At 39.2% G+C, this 20,274-nt stretch overlaps 2 protein-coding genes across 4 annotated transcripts; one reads left to right on the top strand and one right to left on the bottom strand.

Annotated features, from left to right (window-relative positions):
* The first annotated feature begins 4,469 nt into the window (after window positions 1-4,469).
* On the top strand, window positions 4,470-15,964 carry LOC148725829 (alkaline phosphatase-like). 3 transcript variants are annotated; one of them, XM_088731046.1, is made up of 8 exons: window positions 4,470-4,573; window positions 9,699-10,031; window positions 10,399-10,644; window positions 12,300-12,536; window positions 12,688-12,828; window positions 14,172-14,279; window positions 14,456-14,737; window positions 15,386-15,964. In XM_088731046.1, the coding sequence occupies exons 1-8, from the start codon at window positions 4,531-4,533 to the stop codon at window positions 15,661-15,663; spliced, it is 1,668 nt and encodes a 555-aa protein (XP_088587172.1). In that variant the 5' UTR covers window positions 4,470-4,530; the 3' UTR covers window positions 15,664-15,964. The 3 variants fall into 3 exon arrangements, with proteins under 3 accessions (XP_088587172.1, XP_088587174.1, XP_088587175.1); XM_088731048.1 differs by lacking the exon at window positions 4,470-4,573 and adding an exon at window positions 5,035-5,187; XM_088731049.1 differs by lacking the exon at window positions 4,470-4,573 and adding an exon at window positions 6,484-6,589.
* Window positions 15,965-16,838: 874 nt separating this feature from the next.
* LOC111322499 (alkaline phosphatase, tissue-nonspecific isozyme-like) lies at window positions 16,839-19,745 on the bottom strand. The gene is made up of 4 exons (XM_088731543.1): window positions 19,661-19,745; window positions 18,311-18,451; window positions 17,418-17,699; window positions 16,839-16,960 (listed from the first exon to the last, which is right to left on the bottom strand). Exons 1-4 carry the CDS (start codon window positions 19,743-19,745, stop codon window positions 16,839-16,841), a joined length of 630 nt encoding a protein of 209 aa, XP_088587669.1.
* Window positions 19,746-20,274: the final 529 nt, after the last annotated feature.

Here is a 20,274-nt window from a genome sequence, read left to right as displayed (position 1 = left end):
GGGGAGTTAGAAAACATGACTTCAGGCGACAACCATCGCATGATGTGTCTTTGTGCAATTACAGTTTTTACCACAATTAGCAGTAATGTTGCAATCTGATTGGCCAATTTTCCGTAGCCGCTAAGAATACAAACCAGGTTGCCCGCGTGAACGTATCACGCACTGAAGGGATCGTTTTATTTAATGTCAATATTGTGGTAAAAACAAATCAACAGTGTGGTCTGTACTCTTATCGACAACGATATTCGTCATTACAGTGGTTTACGATGCTACGCCCCGTGAGTCCATAAAATGTTTATCACTGTGATGACGAATATCATCGTCGATAAGAGTACAGACCGCGCTGAACCACTGTCGATCTGTTAAATTGACAGGTCATTTGATAACAATGACTACTATATGGTGGCAACTTCCCTTTGAACTTAATGGGATGGCGTTTTTAATACTGAACTTGCTTTTCAGGTGGACGTATTGATCACGGACATCACAATGGCCGAGCGGTCAGAGCTCTTCATAATGCCGTAGCTTTGAATAAAGCTGTGTCTAAGGCCATGGAAATAATCAATAAAGGTACTAAGACACGAGTTCCGGTTGCAGTTGTGTAAGACGTTCTCAAAAAACCCTCGCTTCTCATCTCTTATTCCTTATATTATATTATAAAGGAGAAAAAGAAGTGGATGAGAGTAATGTTTATCTTTTCTCACCCACTCTAAAAGTATCGTTCCAAGCAACTGTAAGTTTTGTATAATTTGAAATTTTCTTGGCTAGTAATTCCTTTCATTCAGCTCCATTAGATAACGCGGCTTGTAAGAAAAAAAATTACTCTGCTTCAGGTTTCATAAGTAATGTAATGTCCCCTCTGTTTTAAAGTGTTTTCTTTCGGGGTTCGCGCGAAAGGTGATTCCTCAGTGTTGCATTGCGCATCCTGTACTGAGCATAAAAATCACGTGATCAGGCAATTAGCGCGCACATTCCGGAAACACGGTAACGTTTTTGAATCAGTGGACCAGGTATAGAAATACCATGGTCTTCAGCTCTTGAACGAGTACGGTGACCTAAAGTTTTTATTGCATAATTTTGGTGGACAAATTATTCCCTTTAAGTTGGAGAAATTTTTTAGAATATCCATCGAAGGGGAAAAAAGATAGGTGAAAGTGTGCACGAAGCCCGTTACTCGATGAACAAAAATTATTTGACGATAACTTCTTTTTCTAAAGAATCACGGTAAGGTCTCTGTCATGTTTCGCAAACTTAAGGGTCATTAGAACTTGAGTTTACGTTTCTAGGTTATTCATACAGGATGTGGTTTCCAAATTTACAAGTATTGGTTACCTGGTTAGGGGTTTGCGTTGCACAGATTGGTTCCCACAGAAGATATTTTTGGGTAATCTTGAGAGTTTCATTTCAAGTATTGTATCTCAGTTCTTTCCACTCTATCTCTGGATATTAACTGCTCAACACCCCTGGTTATTTTTGTATTGCCTCTCTTAAGTGGTCAGGGAAATATTGCGAATAATACAGGATCATGATCAACGCGATTAGTAGAACTTAAAATATCTACGATTTAGATACGGGAATGATTTCCGAACAATCGCATCAGTAGCAGTTACAAAAACATGAAGGACTGGTTATTTAAACAATGGTTAGCCGTTGTTTAACAAAACCACGCTCTAAGCTACCTTCAATTTAGCCGGAACTTTTGTGTACGATCTCAAGAGAGCCGAAAGCTAATGGCGGAAGAACATTTATTTAATTACCAAAACAACACTCTAAAAGAGAATCCCTAAAGCCCACTGTTTGCGTAAAACCACGGTTTGGATCAGACCTCGTTTAAATAACTGGCCCGAAGAGTCAGTTAAAGTAAAGGTGCGATTGGCTTAGTTATTTTCTCATGAAAAAATGAACCAACATAATACAATTTCATAACTGATTTCTATATTTTCTTTCCACTAGACGAAACCCTTGTAACAATAACAGCTGACCACTCACATGTTTTTACCGTCGGCGGGTATCCGAAGCGGGGAAACCCAATTTTGAGTACAGTACGTTTTCTAACGGAAGAATTGGCAGTGGATGTGGATAACAACACACACGACTCTTGGTTATGCTAATGGCCCAGGAGGCTTAAATGGGCCCTTTTAACTGAACATTTGTTTTTGTGAACAGTATCAAGATGGCCGAAAGCTAATCTAGTAGAAGGACATTTATTTAATTCAATTAACCTTCTTATAGAGAATCACTGAGGCCCGCTGCTTGCGCAAAATCGCTCTTTGGGTTATAACTGTTGTAAGTAACCTGCCCTACTGTTTTAATAGAAGGTTGGTGACAACAATTGAAAAAAGTGAAAGCAGAAGTGTCCAAAATGGACCATTCTCGTTATTTTAGGCATTTGGTTTGTAAACGGGTCAATCATGTCTGAAAAGGGGTAAAATAATTAATGGAGCACTGTGATTTCGCAAAACACCGTAAAACACCGTAAAACTCACTAGAAGACACACTCGGCGATGTCTCGACAAAATATTGGTGCATAGAACTCGTGATCGACGTACAACGCGGAAACAAGATTGGCTGCATTCCACAAAGTAAGTATAATTAACACATGAACTTTTTTTGTGTTGCGTTTCTGGAAAGCGCTTAACTGTTTCAAAACAAATATGATTAGTTTGAAATTTCGTGTCAAGATATAGATAGCGCCGATTGGACCTATGCCTGACATGACACGACATAGTACAAAGTACAAAAAACAAAGCGAAGTTAAAACCCAACACACCTCTCTGATCTTCTATAATACATACATACATACATACATACATACATACATACATACATACATACATACATACATACATACGTTTATTGCAACTCCCAAGCTGGGTTTTTCAGTTACAAAGCCTACATTAAATTATTGTAATATCATAGTAACATTTATTTTTAGATTCTTAATCTTAGAGGCACGTACGTATTTTGAACGAGCTCAATGAGCTCCTTGACGCTACGTGGGTAAATAAAGTATTGATTGATTGATTGATTGATTGATTTAGTAACATTATATATATATATAATGAAAAATTATACATATATATATAATGAAAAATTATATATATATAATGAAAAATTATTTATCATATACAGAACAGGGGCGGGCACCCTTAACAAAAGGAACGAACTGGCGAGTGCGTGCCGGCACTCAACTAAATATTTGATAAGGCATGCTCAAACCACCTACTTAAAGGATCGTTAGTCAACTAGTATCTTACCCACCTGACGAGAGGGGACTTTTAACCCTTTCGAAACAGATCTGTAGTGCGAAGTTTTAGTGCGAAGTTTTAATTTTATTTTCCTAAATACTTGTTTATATATATATAAATCTAAAGCTAATACAATATAAATACAAAAGGCCAGTACACGTTAAAAACCGTAGTGAACTAATACAAAAATTACACAAGAATAGAAGATAGAAACGATTCATCTTTGCGCAACATATCCATTAAAGAGCGCATTCTGTAGGCGGAACTTAAAGGCGTTTTACATTCTTAGCTGCTTTTAAGTCCTTTGGGAGGTTATTCGAAAATTTGCATCCACGATACGTGAATGCACGTTGCCCAGAGGACAGGCGGCATTGTGGGATGTGGAGCAGATTTCATGATCTTGTTACCCACTGTGAATACGAGATCGTGGGACAAACGTGTTAGCCAGATATTCAGGAACTAAATTATTTACACATTTAAATACCATTAAAGCATCGCTGAAATAAAGTCTCTCCTTAACAGTGAGCCAATTAAGAGATTTTATGCCTTGGGAGATGTGGTCGAATTTCTTAAGACCTAATACAATACGGGCAGCGAAGTTTTGCACTAGCTGAAGCTTCTTTATATTTCTTTGACAAGTGTTGGCCCATACAGTTGAACAATAATACATTGTGCTACAAACAAAAGCGTTCATCAAAAGTAAGAGAGTTTTCCTGTCCAAAAGGTGTTTGATCCTGCTGATCTGTACTAGTTTGAAAATACAGTTAGAAGTAGTTTTATCAATATGATCGTTATATGTTAAGGACTGGTCGATATAGACTCCAAGGTCCTTTGCTACAGGGACTGGTGTTATTTCCTTCCCCAAGAGTGAAATTGACGTTGGAGGCAATTTCCGCAGTAGTTGAGGAACACCAACTAGTAAGATTTTAGTTTTAGCTGGATTTATTAGAAGGGAATTCTGACAGCACCATCGGCAGATTTCACTCAAGTCTTCGTTCAGATAGCCAAATACGCGAGCGATGTCAGTTGAGCGAAAGGATAGGTATAATTTACAGTCATCGACGTAGCACACAGTCTTGCAGTGGGTTGGAACGGACAAGAGATCATTTACATAGATGGTAAATAACACGGGCCCCAGAATAGAACCCTGAGGAACTCAGTATTTAAGAGGGAGCGGGTCTGAGATAGCATTCCCAATGCACACTCTCTGGCTACGACCAGACAGGTAATTATTTAATTCTCTCCTGTTTCATTGTACAGCCAACACACACCCATCTGCGCGATGAAGTTTGGCGGAGTGATACTGGCAATATGTATTGTTGGGGGTGAGGTACTTTAAAATGTATCTAACCGAGTCTCAGTTTTCATATGACTGTCTAAATGAAATATATCTACAATTTAAAAAAGTGAAAGCAGAAGTGTCCAAAATGGACCATTCTCGTTATTTAGGTATTTGGTTTGTAAACGGGTCAATTATGTCTGAAAAGGGGTAAAATTATTAATGGAGCACTGTGATTTCGCAAAACACCGTAAAACACCGTAAAACTCACTAAAAGACACACTCGGCGATGTCTCGACAAAATATTGGTGCATAGAACTCGCGATCGACGTACAACGCGGTAACAAGATTGGCTGCATTCCACAAAGTAAGTATAATTAACACATGAACCTTTTTTGTGTTGCGTTTCTAGAAAGCGCTTAACTGTTTCAAAACAAATATGATTAGTTTGATATTTCGTGTCAAGATATAGATAGCGCCGATTGGACCAAAGCATTACATGACACGGCATAGTACAAAGTACAAAGACAAAGCGAAGTTAAAACCCAACACACCTCTCTGACCTTCTTTAATTCTCTCCTGTTTCATTGTACAGCCAACACACACCCATCTGTGCGATGAAGTTTGGCGGAGTGATACTGGCAATATGCATTGTTGGAGGTGAGGTACTTTAAAATGTATCTAACCGAGTCTCAGTTTTCATATGACTGTCTAAATGAAATATATCTACATAACAAAGAACTAACAACTATTGCAGTACAGTAGATGTTTAGCGACGTATGTGTCCAGCTTATTTTTGAACTTGTAAGGAATTAAACTCCAACCTCTGGCTTTAAGTGTACAAGATGGAGGCATAGCAGTTGATGAAATTTCAAATAGAGGGAGCATCCTTGTTTATCAGCAATTTCCGTGAGGTTAAGTTAATTTAGCTTTCCTCCATGGTTAATATAGATGGCCTTCCGTCCGCAGCGAGAACGGGTACCCTCTACTGATCCACATAACTCATTGCTCTTTTGGCATTAGTACATTAATTAACTGCTTATTTTCAAACAACACATTAAGAAATAACGAATAAATACCGATTTCACTCCGAGCTTTGATTTTAAAATCAAACTACGCATTTTCTACACCAGCCCTTTACGTAATCGACTCTAGTATTGCGTTACTATGCGGCAGGTCCAATCTTTTAACGACCACACAAGGATACCTAAGTTCTGTCGATGATTTACGACAATTTATTACGAGCTATTCCGCAAAGAACAATTCCTTGCGACATTTGGTATCGGAAATTCACCCATTAATGCCAAGAGGTAGCATAGAATATGTCAAGAATTTTGTGTACAGAAGAATGCGTACCGTTGCGAAATAAGGGGGCATCTCTCGTCCACTCGAAAACAGTTGAAAGCTTTGAATTGTTTGAGTAAAACTATTCACAAGCCTTTCTCCGTTTACTTTCAAGACTACTTGGTTTTGACAGAGCTGCAACACCTAGTCAATAAGGAATACAGAGCATTAGACAATCCTCGCAAAAGGCAAGAGAGAGGAAAAAAAATTAAAACCAACTCCGAACTGAGAACGAAATTAATTCGTTTTTCACATCACACCACATATGACCTGACTTTCTATCACATCGTAAGCACGTGCTTACCCATAAATTAGCTTCAATTAGCTGCACAAAACTGCAGGAGTTTCTACCATTTGATGTTTTTTTAAATGCTGAGGTATATTTTGAAAAGTTGGCATGAACACAAAGTTACTACAGACAAGCTGGTATATACGCCTTTGCTTTCCTTTACGTAAGGGTATCAGATCTTGTTTGACGGTAGAACAATTTCTAATCCCTCTTACGGCTGAGAATAAACAAACTTTTCGACAGTTTTCCCAATCAAGCGGAGTAACAAAGAAACAAAGAGATGTTGTCTGCCTCAACGCCGGGTGGTTTGATAGCGTATGACTACCTAAAGATGTGACGGAAGTTCGATTTTGCTGTGCTTCTGAAATATATGAATTTCCCAGGATGTATGATCACAGGCTAACGGATAAGCCATCGGTTTTCAAGAAGGTAGGAAAAAAGCCTGGGTTTTTATTATACGTTCCCCCTCCTTTCCCCCCCTCCCGCCCTCTGAATCCTGGATCATAGATCAGCGACCATTTTTTTCAATCAAACATCTGCAAGCTGTTTTGAAATCGTTGCGCCTAATTTAATGAATAAAGCTATTACGTGATATAAAGCCATGTTAAAGACAGGCTTGAGCTTATTAAGTCTAAAGCGAATGTCACGCTTTAGTGAACAAGATTAGCATAAAGTGGCCTAATATGTTACAGATGAAACTTAAAGGTGGGACCAATTTTCATTTAAAAAAAAAAAACCATTTATTTACAAAGGAATGCAGTTTTTGTTTATCGTGGACAAATACTAAGAGTAACCACGTAGGATAGAGTAAATGTAGTCTCGAGAAAAACTGTAAGTTGCGGGTAAAGCTCGACGTTTGAAGTCTCCAAAAGGGGAAGAACAGCTCGAAGGCTCTCAGCTTTAAACAGTTATTTTAAACACGGCGAATTTTGTGGAGTTTGTTAACGACAACTGTAATCATTTACGCGTACAGCGTATACACCTCGCCCATGTTGGTATTAGTTTAGCGTTTCAAAAAATAACCGCACACAAACCTCAGAGTTCTTGTTGTATATGCTCGTTTACTTTATAATAGCTAAACACCTTCGAGAAAAACACAGTCAAAACTGAAGCAGACCAATCCTCTTGATTAAGTTGACCTCTCTTAGAAATGTAAGAGTCTTTTTTCTAATGCGCGTCCAGTGAATGAAAACAAGCTCAGACAGAAACCATCTCAGCTAACCGTTCGTTCAGTCGTGTCCAGTCTATTCTTTAGTTTCCAGACATTTGGCTATGTTTGCGTCATTTCCAATTTTTATCGTGTACTCATTTGTCTATAACTAAGGCGGCATGTCGGCGCTGGAACGTCAAGGTTTGAAATATTGCTCGATCATATTTTGCCTAACCATTGATATGTGGGTCAATGCGGGGTCAAGCATAGCCATTATCTTAAACCATGCTCATACATGCGCAACGTGTGCGAACAACCTCAGGCATGCGCAAAGTTTGTTACGAACAAGACCGGCTGTGATGTCAAGAGAATAAAGGAGTAAGTTTCTTAGTAGGGCGAGATAACGTTAAGAAGCACGCGGTCGTTTATTCAACCAGCCATGTTTGATTGGAGTTAGAGTCGACGATGGGGGAGGGGTGGGGAAAGGCGAAAAGACTATTGATTGCCTCACCTGCTCCTCTCTCCTTGTTTTTGACCGTCGCTCACCCCCTTGGTACGAATTTCGTTCTTTCCCCATCCTTCCGCTGCTGTAAAAATTAAAGATGGCAACCATAATATTACACGATAATTTGGTTTTATCAACCAAGTTTATGATGTAAATTAGCAACGTAGACAAGTTTGGTACAATGAAATATATGAAGTTCATATATTTTGAACTGCGGTATTAGATAATACCGAAGTTGATTTGTATCTAATACCGTAGTTCAAAATATATGAACTTCATATATTTCATTGTATCTGATTTATCACTTTCACGGGTTTATTACGAATCAACTTAACGGCCTGCTCCCAGTTGGCTTGTTAGCTCAATTGGTAGAGCGCTGCACTAGTATCGCAGAGGGCAGTGGTTCGAATCCCGTACAGGCCTGATTTTTTTTTCAGGTCTGATTTTCGCTATTGCTTAAATAGCGCTATCTACTGCGAGGATCGTGCATCATATGTAGACAAGTTTGTAAAGCTGACGTTTCGAACCTTAGCCCTTTTATGATCTATTCCCTGTGTCGAGGGGCTAACGCTCTAAATGTCTGCTTTATAAAGTGAAAAGTCTACCAAAGTTTGCCAATCATCTACTCTGATTATTAGCTTTGTGTACGCATGCGACAGTCTTTTATGGCCGACCTAAGAAACAAAATGGTTGCAAAAACCAGAAACACTAATAGTTGAAAATAATAAGAAGGGCAACGATGAAAAATGTTACGATGTTGCCAAAAGACTTCATTATTATAGAAGAACAACCTTAGTTGTGTTCATGAAAAAGTACTACTGTTGTTCGTATTTTCACATCCGAACCATCATTTTGTAGTAGCCTGAAAGTATACAAATCTTTAAACGCGCTTTGTTTTTCAGTCTATGAAGGATTCAAAGTATTTTTTTTTCTTGGCAATGATTGGTTTTTACATGAGATCTAATGGAGGAGAGACGCCTAAATGATGTCACCACGAGCAAGATTCTGCTCTTGTATTATGCAAAAGACCCGCTTCTGTTCAGTAGTGGGTCACAAACGGTAATGACATCAGTGACACACTATGACGGACCACGCCACAATGGTGGGACTTCTTTACCGGGAGCGCTGAGGGTAGCTTTATAGGTATAAAAACAGGTTCACCAGAATTGAAGTTTTAAGAGACCGTTAATTTTTTTAAGCGGTGGAAAAAGGGGGAGGGGGTGCGCTGGTGGAAAAAGGGGGAAGGTGGGGGGGTGCGCTGGTGGAAAAAGAGGGAAGGTCGGGGTGCACTGTTGGAAAAAGGGGGAAGGTGGGGGGTGCGCTAGGGGAAAAAGGAGGAAGGTGGGGGTGCACTGTTGGAAAAAGGGGGAAGGTGGGGGTGCGCTGGTGGGATTTTAAGATTGAGACTTGACCACAATGTTCTCTTTTGAAACTGTAGCAATATAGTCACGTGCACAAAAATATTCCTCGGTTTGGCTACTCCAAAGTCGATGATGTACAAGACAACGAAAATCATTTCCTATTTGTATTCCTTTGGGAGTTCTCTATAAGGACAATCTGAGGGTTAGGGAAGAGACGCAGAAGTCGATTTGAGAATCCATATTCTAGCTCCTTACTTCTCTTAACTCTCCCACTTTTAGAATTTTACAGAAAAACGAACTGCCTATTAGTTCAAATTTTTTCTGTGAGTCTCTTTTTCTTGTGAGATCTTTATCGCATGCGAAGCCCTGAGTAACAGTGCATCGAGGCCGCAATAGCATCAGTGAGAATCGCATTTTAAAATTTGCGAACCTTAACAAGTATCACGTTAAGTATTGTACTAAAACTGCTCTAATAGAACTATATATTGAGTATACATTTGACCTTTGGTAATTCAATCGTAGTCGTCAATGCAGACGATATCCTCACAAATCAAGACAACAACCAATGGTATAAAGATGGTTTGAAATTGGTGCAGGATAACTTGATGTTGAAACCAAACACTAACACTGCTAAAAACGCCATCCTCTTTGTCGGGGATGGAATGGGTATCACAACTGTTACTGCAACGCGCATATTGGACGGACAGATGAAGGGAAAATTAGGAGAGGAGAATGTGCTGAGCTGGGAGACGTTTCCGTGGTCGGGTCTGGCTAAGACCTACAGCGTTGATACACAGGGTGCAGACTCGGCGGCTTCCGCGACGGCGTTTATGAATGGGATAAAGACCCATGATAGTAAGTGGATAAAGATGGGGTTGCACGAAATAATACCATCACTGGGAAGTAGACCAGATTTTTCTGACAGGGAAAGAACAGCAAGGAGCATACCAGGAATTCTTGGAATTTCATTTTCTTGAAGGGTACAGTAACGAATTCTTGGGGCGGGTAATATTTTCCTATCATTTCTAAGGGAAATGGCAGATAATATGTTTACATTTACACTTGATTAATAAGAAATAAAAGGGAACGTCATGTTGCAGCCTTTTCCAAAGGATAATTTCTTTTTTAGGAAAGAGAACATGAGCTCAAATTTCCATTAAAATAACTTAAAAATTATTTCTTCGCATGTTTTGACCATGTTTACTTTTTTATGATTCTTTAGACGTTCTTGCAATGGATGAAAGAGTCAAAAGAGGCTACTGCGCCACTTGGCAAGCAAATCGTAGAGTCATATCTCTCTTGTCACTGGCAGAGATGGCTGGGATGTCAACTGGAATTGTCACCACCACGCGTGTAACCCACGCAACTCCTGCAAGTGCTTTCGCGCATTCTGTGGATCGCGATTGGGAGAGTGACTCGGAGAAGGAGGAAACGGCGAAAGATGATGCAACTTCATGCAAAGATATTGGTAAGCCCGTCATAAGCTCGTGAACAAAAAGTGTCCTAGCTGGTTTTTTTTTATCCATTCGAAACGATTCGACAACTGATCCCGTCCGTTCCTCCCGAAAACTATGTCTCTGCGCAGGTTATAAATAATGGCTGATTTCTAACTATCGTGGAATACCATTTACTGGTAACATTTATTGTTATCCAACTACACCAGAGTACAAATAACGCCCGAATAGAGTACAAATATATATATATATCTTATCAGACGTTTTGTTGTGTAGTATCGCTGAGTATTTTTACGAGTTGTGCCGTATTTTGACGAGCCCGTAGGGCGAGTCAAAATATAAACGAGTAAAAACACTCAGTGATACCTTGCAATAAAACGTCTAATAAGAGATTTATTGTCCAACACGCCAAATTCTTAAATCAGTGCGGGAAAATTTCATGGATATTTCTGGAGTACAAATATCGCGTGATATTTGTACTAGTCTTGGGCGTTATTTCTACTCTACGGAGTGTAGTTGGACAATAATAATATGCGATATTGGACAGTTAGTTGTTTTGTAAAAAAAACCTTCCCTTTTTTCACTTTTAAGAAATGCGCACAAATTATTAGACGTTTTGAAGAAAATGTAGTATCACTAAGTTTTTTTACTCATTGTTTGTATTTTGATTCGCCCAGCGGGCTCGCCAAAATACGGCATGTAGTCGAAATCCACAAACCAAAGAGATTCGCACTTTTACTAGCGATTCGCTAAAGGCAAATGTACAGAAACGAGCTAAATATACAGAACAGGAAAGCAAAACGAAATACAAATAAAACAGGCAAAATGACGGACAAAAAACGAAACTTACAAGGTTATGTGGCGACTACGACGTCTAAAACATAATGACAACGGCGACAAGAAAACTAAGGCAGAAGAAGCTATACCAAACAATAGAGATAATGCATAAAAAATGGACACGAAAATATGAAGTGTGACGTAACCAAAAATGACTGGCGAACCTAATAAAATGACAAACATACACGGACAACTGAAAACGGAAAACAATGTACAAAAGATGTGAAGGCAAACGAAGATGAGGCGCAGTGACTACAAGGCACAACTGGTAAAAACACTCAGCGACACTACATACTAAAATACATAGTTTAAGTTTAGTTTAGTTTAGTTTAAGTTTAATTCATTCGCCAGAGGAATGGCAGGAGAAAGGAACAGAACTTTCGTTCCAATTGACACCTAATCCCTATTTTACCTACCCATCCCACCCCGGGGAGGACATCCATCACACAGTAATCTCGTGTGTGGGAAATTAATGTCTCCTACCCCAACCCTGCATGAGACGGGACATCCATTTATCGTCCCTATCCGAGAAGAATAGAAAGTCTAACCATTTTTAGATATTGTTACAGAGGCAGCACTTTCTTCTCAGTTATTTAAAGACCCTGAGTGTTGGTCCGGCCGGATTTGAACTCACGACCTCCCGCACAACAGTCCGGCGCTCTACCAATTGAGCTAACCGGGAACCGGTCTGTTGCCATTTCTTCGAAAGTTAAAACGTTTGACGGGCCTGCGCGACTCCTGTCATTCCTCCGAGACCAATTGGTTCTTAGGAGGTAACTGACGTTATTTAGAAAGATTGATAAGATATATTTATGAAAATTTATTTTATTAGCTCTTCAGCTCATTGAATATCCCTATGGAGACGGCATAGAAGTTATCTTTGGTGGTGGACGCAGAGAGCTCATGCATAGAAATCAAACAGACCCTGAATACCCAAGTAGGAAAGGAAGAAGGCACGACGGCAGAGATCTCATACAGGAATGGGTAGCCAAGTATCCTAACTCTCAGTACGTGTGGAACCAAACAGGTTTTGACCAGATCGACGTGAAAAAAGTTGATCACGTGATAGGTAGGTGAATAACTGTTACTTTAATAAACCCTTTCAATCTGTTTTGCTCGAAGTCAGCAAGCAAAATAACTGATATTTAGCAAGGGAGACTCAATGATTTCGCCAGATAGGACGAGCAACTTCGAATATCTCTCCATTTGTGTCACTTCAGGACTTTTTGAATATTCTCACATGAAGTATGAAGTTGATCGAGAAGAAGATGCTGCTGGCGAACCATCAATAGCAGAGATGACTGAAAAAGCCATCAAGATACTACAGAAAAACCCCAAAGGATTCTTTCTTTACGTCGAAGGTAGTTAACAATTAACGTAAATTGTCCCTCCTTAATACACACTTTTCCAAGAGGGTGACACTGAATAGTTAGAATAACTGATAAATCTGTTGCCCTCTACATGAAATCGTAACAGAAATACGATACTTCGTGTACGGAGTTTACGTAAAAATAAGAAGCTTATTATAAAATAAATACCCACAACAAACAAGGAAATCAGAGCTTTTGTATTTCAGTTGACCACGATTAATTATAAAACCTAAATGTTCAAAAAAGGTCTTGATCCTAAAGTATCAATATCTATTCTTGATCCTAAAGTATCAATATCTGTCTATCTATCTATCTCTCTATTTACCTATCTATCTATCTATCTACCTATCTGTCTGTCTCTCTGTCTGTCTGTCTACCTACCTATCTATCTATCTGTCTGTCTGTCAGTCTACTTACCTACCTACCTACCTATCTATCTATCTATCTATCTATCTATCTATCTATCCATCTATCCGTGTGTCTACCTTATCTGTCTGTCTATCTGCCTGTCCGTCTATCTGTCTGTCTATTTACCTATCTATCTATCTATCTATCTGTCTGTCTACCTACCTATCCATCTATCTATCTATATATCTATCTATCTATCCGTCTGTCTGTCTACCTACCCACCTATCTATCTATCTATCTATCTATCTATCTATGTATTTGTCTGTCTGTCTGTCTGTCAGTCTACTTACCTACCTACCTATCGATCTATCTATCCATCCATCCATCCATCTATCTATCTATCTATCTATCTATCTATCTATCTGTCTGTCTATTCATCTGTCTCTCAATCTACTTACCTACTGACTTATCGATCTATCTATCTATCTGTCTGTCTACCTACCTACCTATCTATCTATCTATCTAACTATCTATCTATCTATCTATCTATCTATCTATCTATCTATGTATTTGTCTATCTGTCTGTCTGTCAGTCTACTTACCTACCTACCTATCGATCTATCTAACCATCCATCCATCTATCTATCTATCTATCTATCTATCTATCTATCTATCTGTCTGTCTGTCTATCTGTCTTTCCTCTGTCTTTATTCTGTCCTTCTTCTCCGACTCGATATTCTATAGGCGACTGCACCTCTAACATCATAATAGACGTAAACTTAAATAATACCGATCACAGTGCGCGTCACAAAAAGGTGCATTGAAATAGTCTTGTATTTATCTCTAGCATTTTATCAAGCTCAAGGAAGTTGCATTCATAGGACGAATTACTTTGATAGTTGTTAAAATACACTAGGTGGCATCAAACTCCATTCTATTTTGGAACAATGATTGCAAAACTCCCAGGGTATCTTTATTTTCTATAGGAGGACGGATTGATCATGGACACCACGCCAATAAGGCGGTGAAAGCTATAAATGATGGCGTAGCCATGGAAAAGGCAGTTATGAAAGCAAAGGAAATGATAAATAAAGGTAGACTGTATTTTCATTCTATAATGAGTAATTTTAACTCTACTTTTCATGATCATGAATACGTTATAAGTACTGAGGTCCTGTATAGAACTATTAAACACGAAGCTGCTTGGTGTAATGACCTTGCAAAAAGCCATGAACTGTTTCTCTGAAAATCTGTTAAAATTTCTTTGTAGAAGAAACTTTGATAACTGTCACCGCTGACCACTCTCACGTCTTCACCATCGGCGCGTACCCCTGGCGCGGAAACCCAATATTTACCTTGGTGACTGAAACTGACGGAGACTTGGCGGTTGGATCCGATAAAAAGACTTATACCTCGCTCGGTTACGCAAACGGCCCAGGAGGCTTAACTGGGGTTCGTCCAGACCTAAGAGGAGTCGACACCACTAACAAAGACTATCGCACCCAGGCTACAGTTCTTAGAAGTTCTGAGACTCACGGAGTTGAAGATGTTGGTGAGTGTTACAGCTTAAATCCGGGGGAAAAGAAAGATTTTTATTTCGTGTTATTCTCATAGTATACGAATACCTGCATCCACTGATCAATAATCTTATGCCGGCGAGTTGTCATCTACGAAAGGAACTGAGCGACGGTTTCTCTTTCATTAATGATTTGGCTTAAGTTTTTTTTATATCTTGCTTCTTTCCTCTATTTATTTATTTATTTATTTTTTGTACATGAAGTGTGTCTATGAAAGGCAGTGCAGCCGCGATAGAGTATTCAGTTCAATGAATATCCCAACCTTTTTCTCCGTAGTAATTGGCCGACGCAAAAGTGGAATTAAGAAAAAAGTACAACTAAGACTGAAGGAAAGAAAAATGTTTCAGTTACAAATGATTGGTCGTAAGCTGCTCTAAATTTGAAGCTGGTTAAAAGGCAAATTTTTAAATAAGGCCTTTTACTGATGACTTTAAACTCTATCATATATTATTAGACTAGTTCTATTTATATCTCGTCTTAAGGAATAATTACTGGTCCCTAAATTAATGTAAATAAACTCTTCTCCAGCTAGAGAGTTATACTAAAGTGAAGGACAGTAAAATTGACTAACGTAGCTTCGGTTTTAGGTTAAGCTAAATCTACACATCATATTTTGTTCTCAGGGGTATACGCGGACGGACCCGGGGCCTACCTGTTTCGTGGCGTATTTGAACAGCAGTATGTGTTCCACGTGATGGATCACGCGTTATGTCTGAGTAGCAGCAAACAGAAAACATGTAGAAAGCACGTGGTACGGGGAGGAGAACCGCTGGTCACAACAGGAACAGGAAAACCGACAGGAACAGGAAAACCGACCGCTTCAAGTGGAGGGTACTCCATTTGTGCCTCTTCATTTATTTCGCTGATAATTTTGGCCTCTTGGATAGCACTGTTGTTCTGAAGATACTTCAAGTGAAAAACGACATCAAGAAAACACTACTACGCAATAGAAATTAGTTCACCAGCCATCTGTGCAGTGGGTTCCTATTGAAAAGTTAGGTTTTTCGCGATTGCTTTATAGGAAAGCGATCAGTTTTGAGGGTCTGGATGGGGTTTAGTGTTAAGTGTTATTTGGCCTTTTTTTTAAAGTTTAGTGTTAATTTGTAAAATTTTAATGTTTAGTGTTTTAAAAAAGTTTACTGTTAAGTGTTAAAAGGTGTTAGAACAGGGATTTCACTGATTAAAGATCAATAAAAGTTTCATAGAGAAGGCAATAATGTTAGAAAAAAAGGACTAAGATTCTTCAAACTTGGCTCTTATGATAAAGGGTGCAAAACTAGAAACGAAAGGAGAAGAGCCTGCGCGGAACTGACCGAACTAGTCAGCATGCATACTTTGTGCTCATGCGCATACGTTCTTCTGACATTTTGTGGTCAGCGATTTTTTGCAGACTTCTGTATGTAAAATGGCCGCCACGTCCGCATCGGTGGGAGTTGTGGAAGTATTAGTCAGCTTTTATAGATGTGGCGAGGAAAATGCTTTTGAAAGGCATCGAAGCAGAATTCCAATCGGTAAAGAGCAAAGAAATATAACGGAAGCAAAGAAGCATTTGATCAACTTTCTTGGTATTTCGCAAATGGCCACCTCATTGGGGATGGGAAATTTCGAGTTGAAACTGTACCGGCTGACGAGGTATGCCCACGGGAAAACGAAGAATTTACATATCCTTACGCAACATCAATGGGAAATGGAAGTTCCACTCCTTGTTTCTGAGGAAGCCCAGAATGAACTCAATGGTGAGTAGACAACTCATCTTTCAAATTCATAAAATGCCGGAAAAAAATTGCAAATTGCAATATTCACTGGAAAAGCTAAGGTTTTGCTATTCAAACCCAGGTTGTTCTTAATAAAAATAACTGTTATATTTAGTGACTTATACTTATGTTAAAAGACCTTAAATACCGTACGTTACTGACTACTGTAGTTGAAAGCCTTCATGCAGTCTCCCACTTTAAAAACGAGACTTTCAAAGCTTCATAGTATGCTCGAGACTTTGGCACAATTGCAAAACAATCATTAAAAAGAACGACAAAGTGGTGCGCCAAATACTTTACACATGTGAAAGGACAAATCGTTTTATCCAGTTCCAACATCTAGTATGAAGTTGGCAGATGTTGAAGTGATGAAGCCTCTAACAGCTGCAAGGAGAGATCCTCCAATTGAAGTAGCGAGGAAGGAGTTTGTGGACAAATATCGTCCTGTGAGGCAGAGAACAGTGCGGAGTGTCGATTACTGGTTAAATGAAGACGAAAGAGCGTCTTTTAAATGGACGTAGAATACAAGTCTCATTATTTTCTCCTTTTTTATTGCTTTCTTTTTGACGAGAACGTCGAGAACGCCTTCCCTTTTGAACTTGCTCGTCTTGATCGCCTGGTTCTGAAAGCGTTCCACGGCCCATATGGTTTCTTTATAAATGGATGTCGACACTCGTGCTTGTAACATATGCCCTCTTTACTGTAACTCAAACAGAGCACATACTCAAACAGAACACATACTGCTGTTCAAACACGCCACGAAATAAATAGGCGCCAGGCCCGTCTGCGTACACACTGAGGAACCAAAGAAATCTTGGTAAAAAGATTTTTTAGCTTCAAGAAGAGGATACCAGGCTCGAAATAAACAAAATCAAATAACTGTATATAAAGTCAGACTTACCAACATCCTCGGTTCCATGTGTTTCCGACGGTAGCAGCACTGCAGCTTGCTGGCGGTAGTTCTTGTGTGTGGTATTCACTCCTCTTAAATCTTGCCTAGCTCCCGTTACAGCTCCCTTACCGTTTGCATAACCAAGGGTAGTGTAGGTCTTGTTATCGGGACCCACGGCTGCCTCCCCATCTGCCCAACGCACTATTCCAAATATTGGGTTTCCCAGCTTGGGATATGCACCGATTCTAAAGACATGGGAGTGGTCAGCGGTTACTGTTATCAGCGTTTCATCTAAAAGTTAAAATATCAAGTTCCTGGCAAAGTATTAGAAACGGAAGGATCCTCAAGAGTAAATTGCATTGAAAGAAACTGCAGAAAAGAATGGACTTAAAAATTCAGACTGTGACGGATTAAGAGATTCAGATTTATTTTTATTTACTTTTTAATTGATTTATCTCAAAAAATCTAGTGGACATAATCATCAAGTCTATTCCATTACCTCGATGTGTCATTTTTAAAGCCTTAGATACAGCTTTATATATGGCTATTGTTTCCATTCATGATCGATACGTCCTCCTACAAAGCATAATATTGCTCATTATTTTTTTGCCCAACTTCGTTTTAAACTTTTGGCTAAATTTTTCGTTACAAGTTTCATACATGAAGTAAACAGTAAGTTAGCAAACGAACCGACCCGCGTTATCAATACTGTCGCACGAGGGTTGTGCTTCGTCGGGGGGAGGGGGGGGGGGGCTGAGCAACGTGAGCCAGCGAGAGGTCTGCGAAGGGTTTTCGTGCCAGACCCCCAACAAGCGTTGGCCGACTAACAGTATTAGCCTACGTAGAAACTAGCTCACTTTAGAGAACAAGCTCGAAAAAGGTTAAAATATAAAACGTGGTACCTTCAACTAACAAGAAGTATCCTTTGGGAGTTTTCTCCAGAATTTTGATGGCTTTTGCTATCATATCTGCTATTGATGGTTCACCAGCGGCATCCCGTGCTCGATCAATCTCAAACCGCATATGAGAATATTCAAGTAGTCCTGTAACAAATTAGTATAATATTGACTCTACAGTCAAAACTTATTACCGAATACTCAGCTTACCAACTAACATTAATCTTATAGCAAAAAGATTGTAAAGGTCCTCTACTCAGGGCAGTAGAGCTGTGTTCTCAGAGATTTAAGGATTTTGAAAGTATTCACAATGGCCAATAAGAACAAAGGAAAATACCTTTAAGAGCCAATGAGAACTTGAGGAAAAAAAACACTACCTAAAGCGCGGGAAAATGTGGGCGACCAAGTCGCGACTGGTTTAGCTTTGCTTCTGATTGGTTAAAAGAGTGGGGCGAGTTTTTTTAACCAATCACCGCGCAGAGTAAAGCAAAACGAATGTAATCCTTAATTTCTTTTGACGCTCGATTGAAAATTGCTCCATGTGCATAGCATTTAAAGTGCATCTAAACCCAAAATTTTTTTTTCGCTTAACGAAATAAGCTTATTTTTTGTAGTATTTCTGTGCAAAAATTTGTTAATTTTCTCAAATCTTTAATTTTCTATGCCCAGTCAAAATACGGAAAATCGGCCATCTTGCCCCACGACCGAGTTTAAAGAAGAATGGCTCTAGCGGGTAATGTGACGTCAAATCGAGAACACGAAAGTCTGCATCTCACACATTTTCACTTGTTTGGGAAGACTGTCGTCGATATTGTCCGAAATATGCCGGCTAGATGTGTTGTATGAAGATTGTATGAAGCGCGATACCCTCTTGCAAATTTCGCACGTTGCTACATCCTTCTACAACACACTTAGTCGGCATATTTTCGGACAATTATCGACTACAACCTTCCCAAACAAGTGAAAACGTGTGAAAAGCAGACTTTCGTGTTCTCGATTTGACGTCACATTACCCACTAGAGCCATTCCTCTTTAAACTCGGTCGTGGGGCAAGATGGCGGCCGATTTTCCGTATTTTGACTGGGCATAGAAAATTGAAGATTTGAGCAAATAGAAAAATTTTTGCACAGAAATACTCAAAAAAATAAGCTTACTTCGTTAAGCGAAAAAAATTTTTTGGGTGTAGGTGCACTTTAAACGTAACACCTTTGTGAAGCTCTCCCCGTATTCCTGGATGACTGAAACATCTATGAATTCAGTTTGCGCATTAGTTGGCCTGAGATTTATTTTCTTAATGATATTATAAGATAAAGAGAAAAAGAACTCGATTCCATCCTTTTCAGGGGCATTACGTACCTACTAAGTGATCTGCCTTCTTCGTGTCAATCTTGTCAAAACCTGTTTGGTTCCACACGTAATGCGAGTTGGGGTGCTCATCCATTCCTGAATTAGATCCCTTCCGTCCAATCTCTTGCCATTTCTGTGAGGATATTCAGGGTGTGTTTGATTTTTATGCACAAACTCTCTTCTTCCCCCACCAAAAATAACTTCAATTCCATCACCATACGGGAGTTCTATGAGCTATAAGGCCGGAGCGTAAAACAACCAGAAATAAACTTAACAGATAAAACTATAACATCACAGCCTGCATACACCTCTTTTCTACGAGAGAGGAAGTTTAACAAGAATGGTGCAGTTTCTCAATGCTAAAAATTTCTTATAATTGCTTTCAGCTTCTCTTGCTTCATCAGTTGGTAAGTTAACACATATTTAGCAGCGTTTTTTTCCCTTCGATTTCCTCTAACAGTTTGGAATAAGATGTTTCAATGGCTCCGGAGCGTTAACTGTAGGATTCGGGACACTTGCAATTGTAGAGTTTAGCTTCCTTTCAAAGTCTTTTGAATCGCACAAGTTATTTATGAATTTTCAGTAATTAAATAAAATAAGAAGTACGTAGCCATGTTTGTTTT

The sequence above is a fragment of the Stylophora pistillata genome, chromosome 8 (genome assembly GCF_964205215.1).
Source record: "Stylophora pistillata chromosome 8, jaStyPist1.2, whole genome shotgun sequence".
In the NCBI taxonomy this organism is placed as follows: domain Eukaryota; kingdom Metazoa; phylum Cnidaria; class Anthozoa; order Scleractinia; family Pocilloporidae; genus Stylophora; species Stylophora pistillata.
This window is presented reverse-complemented; position numbering and strand designations above follow the sequence as displayed.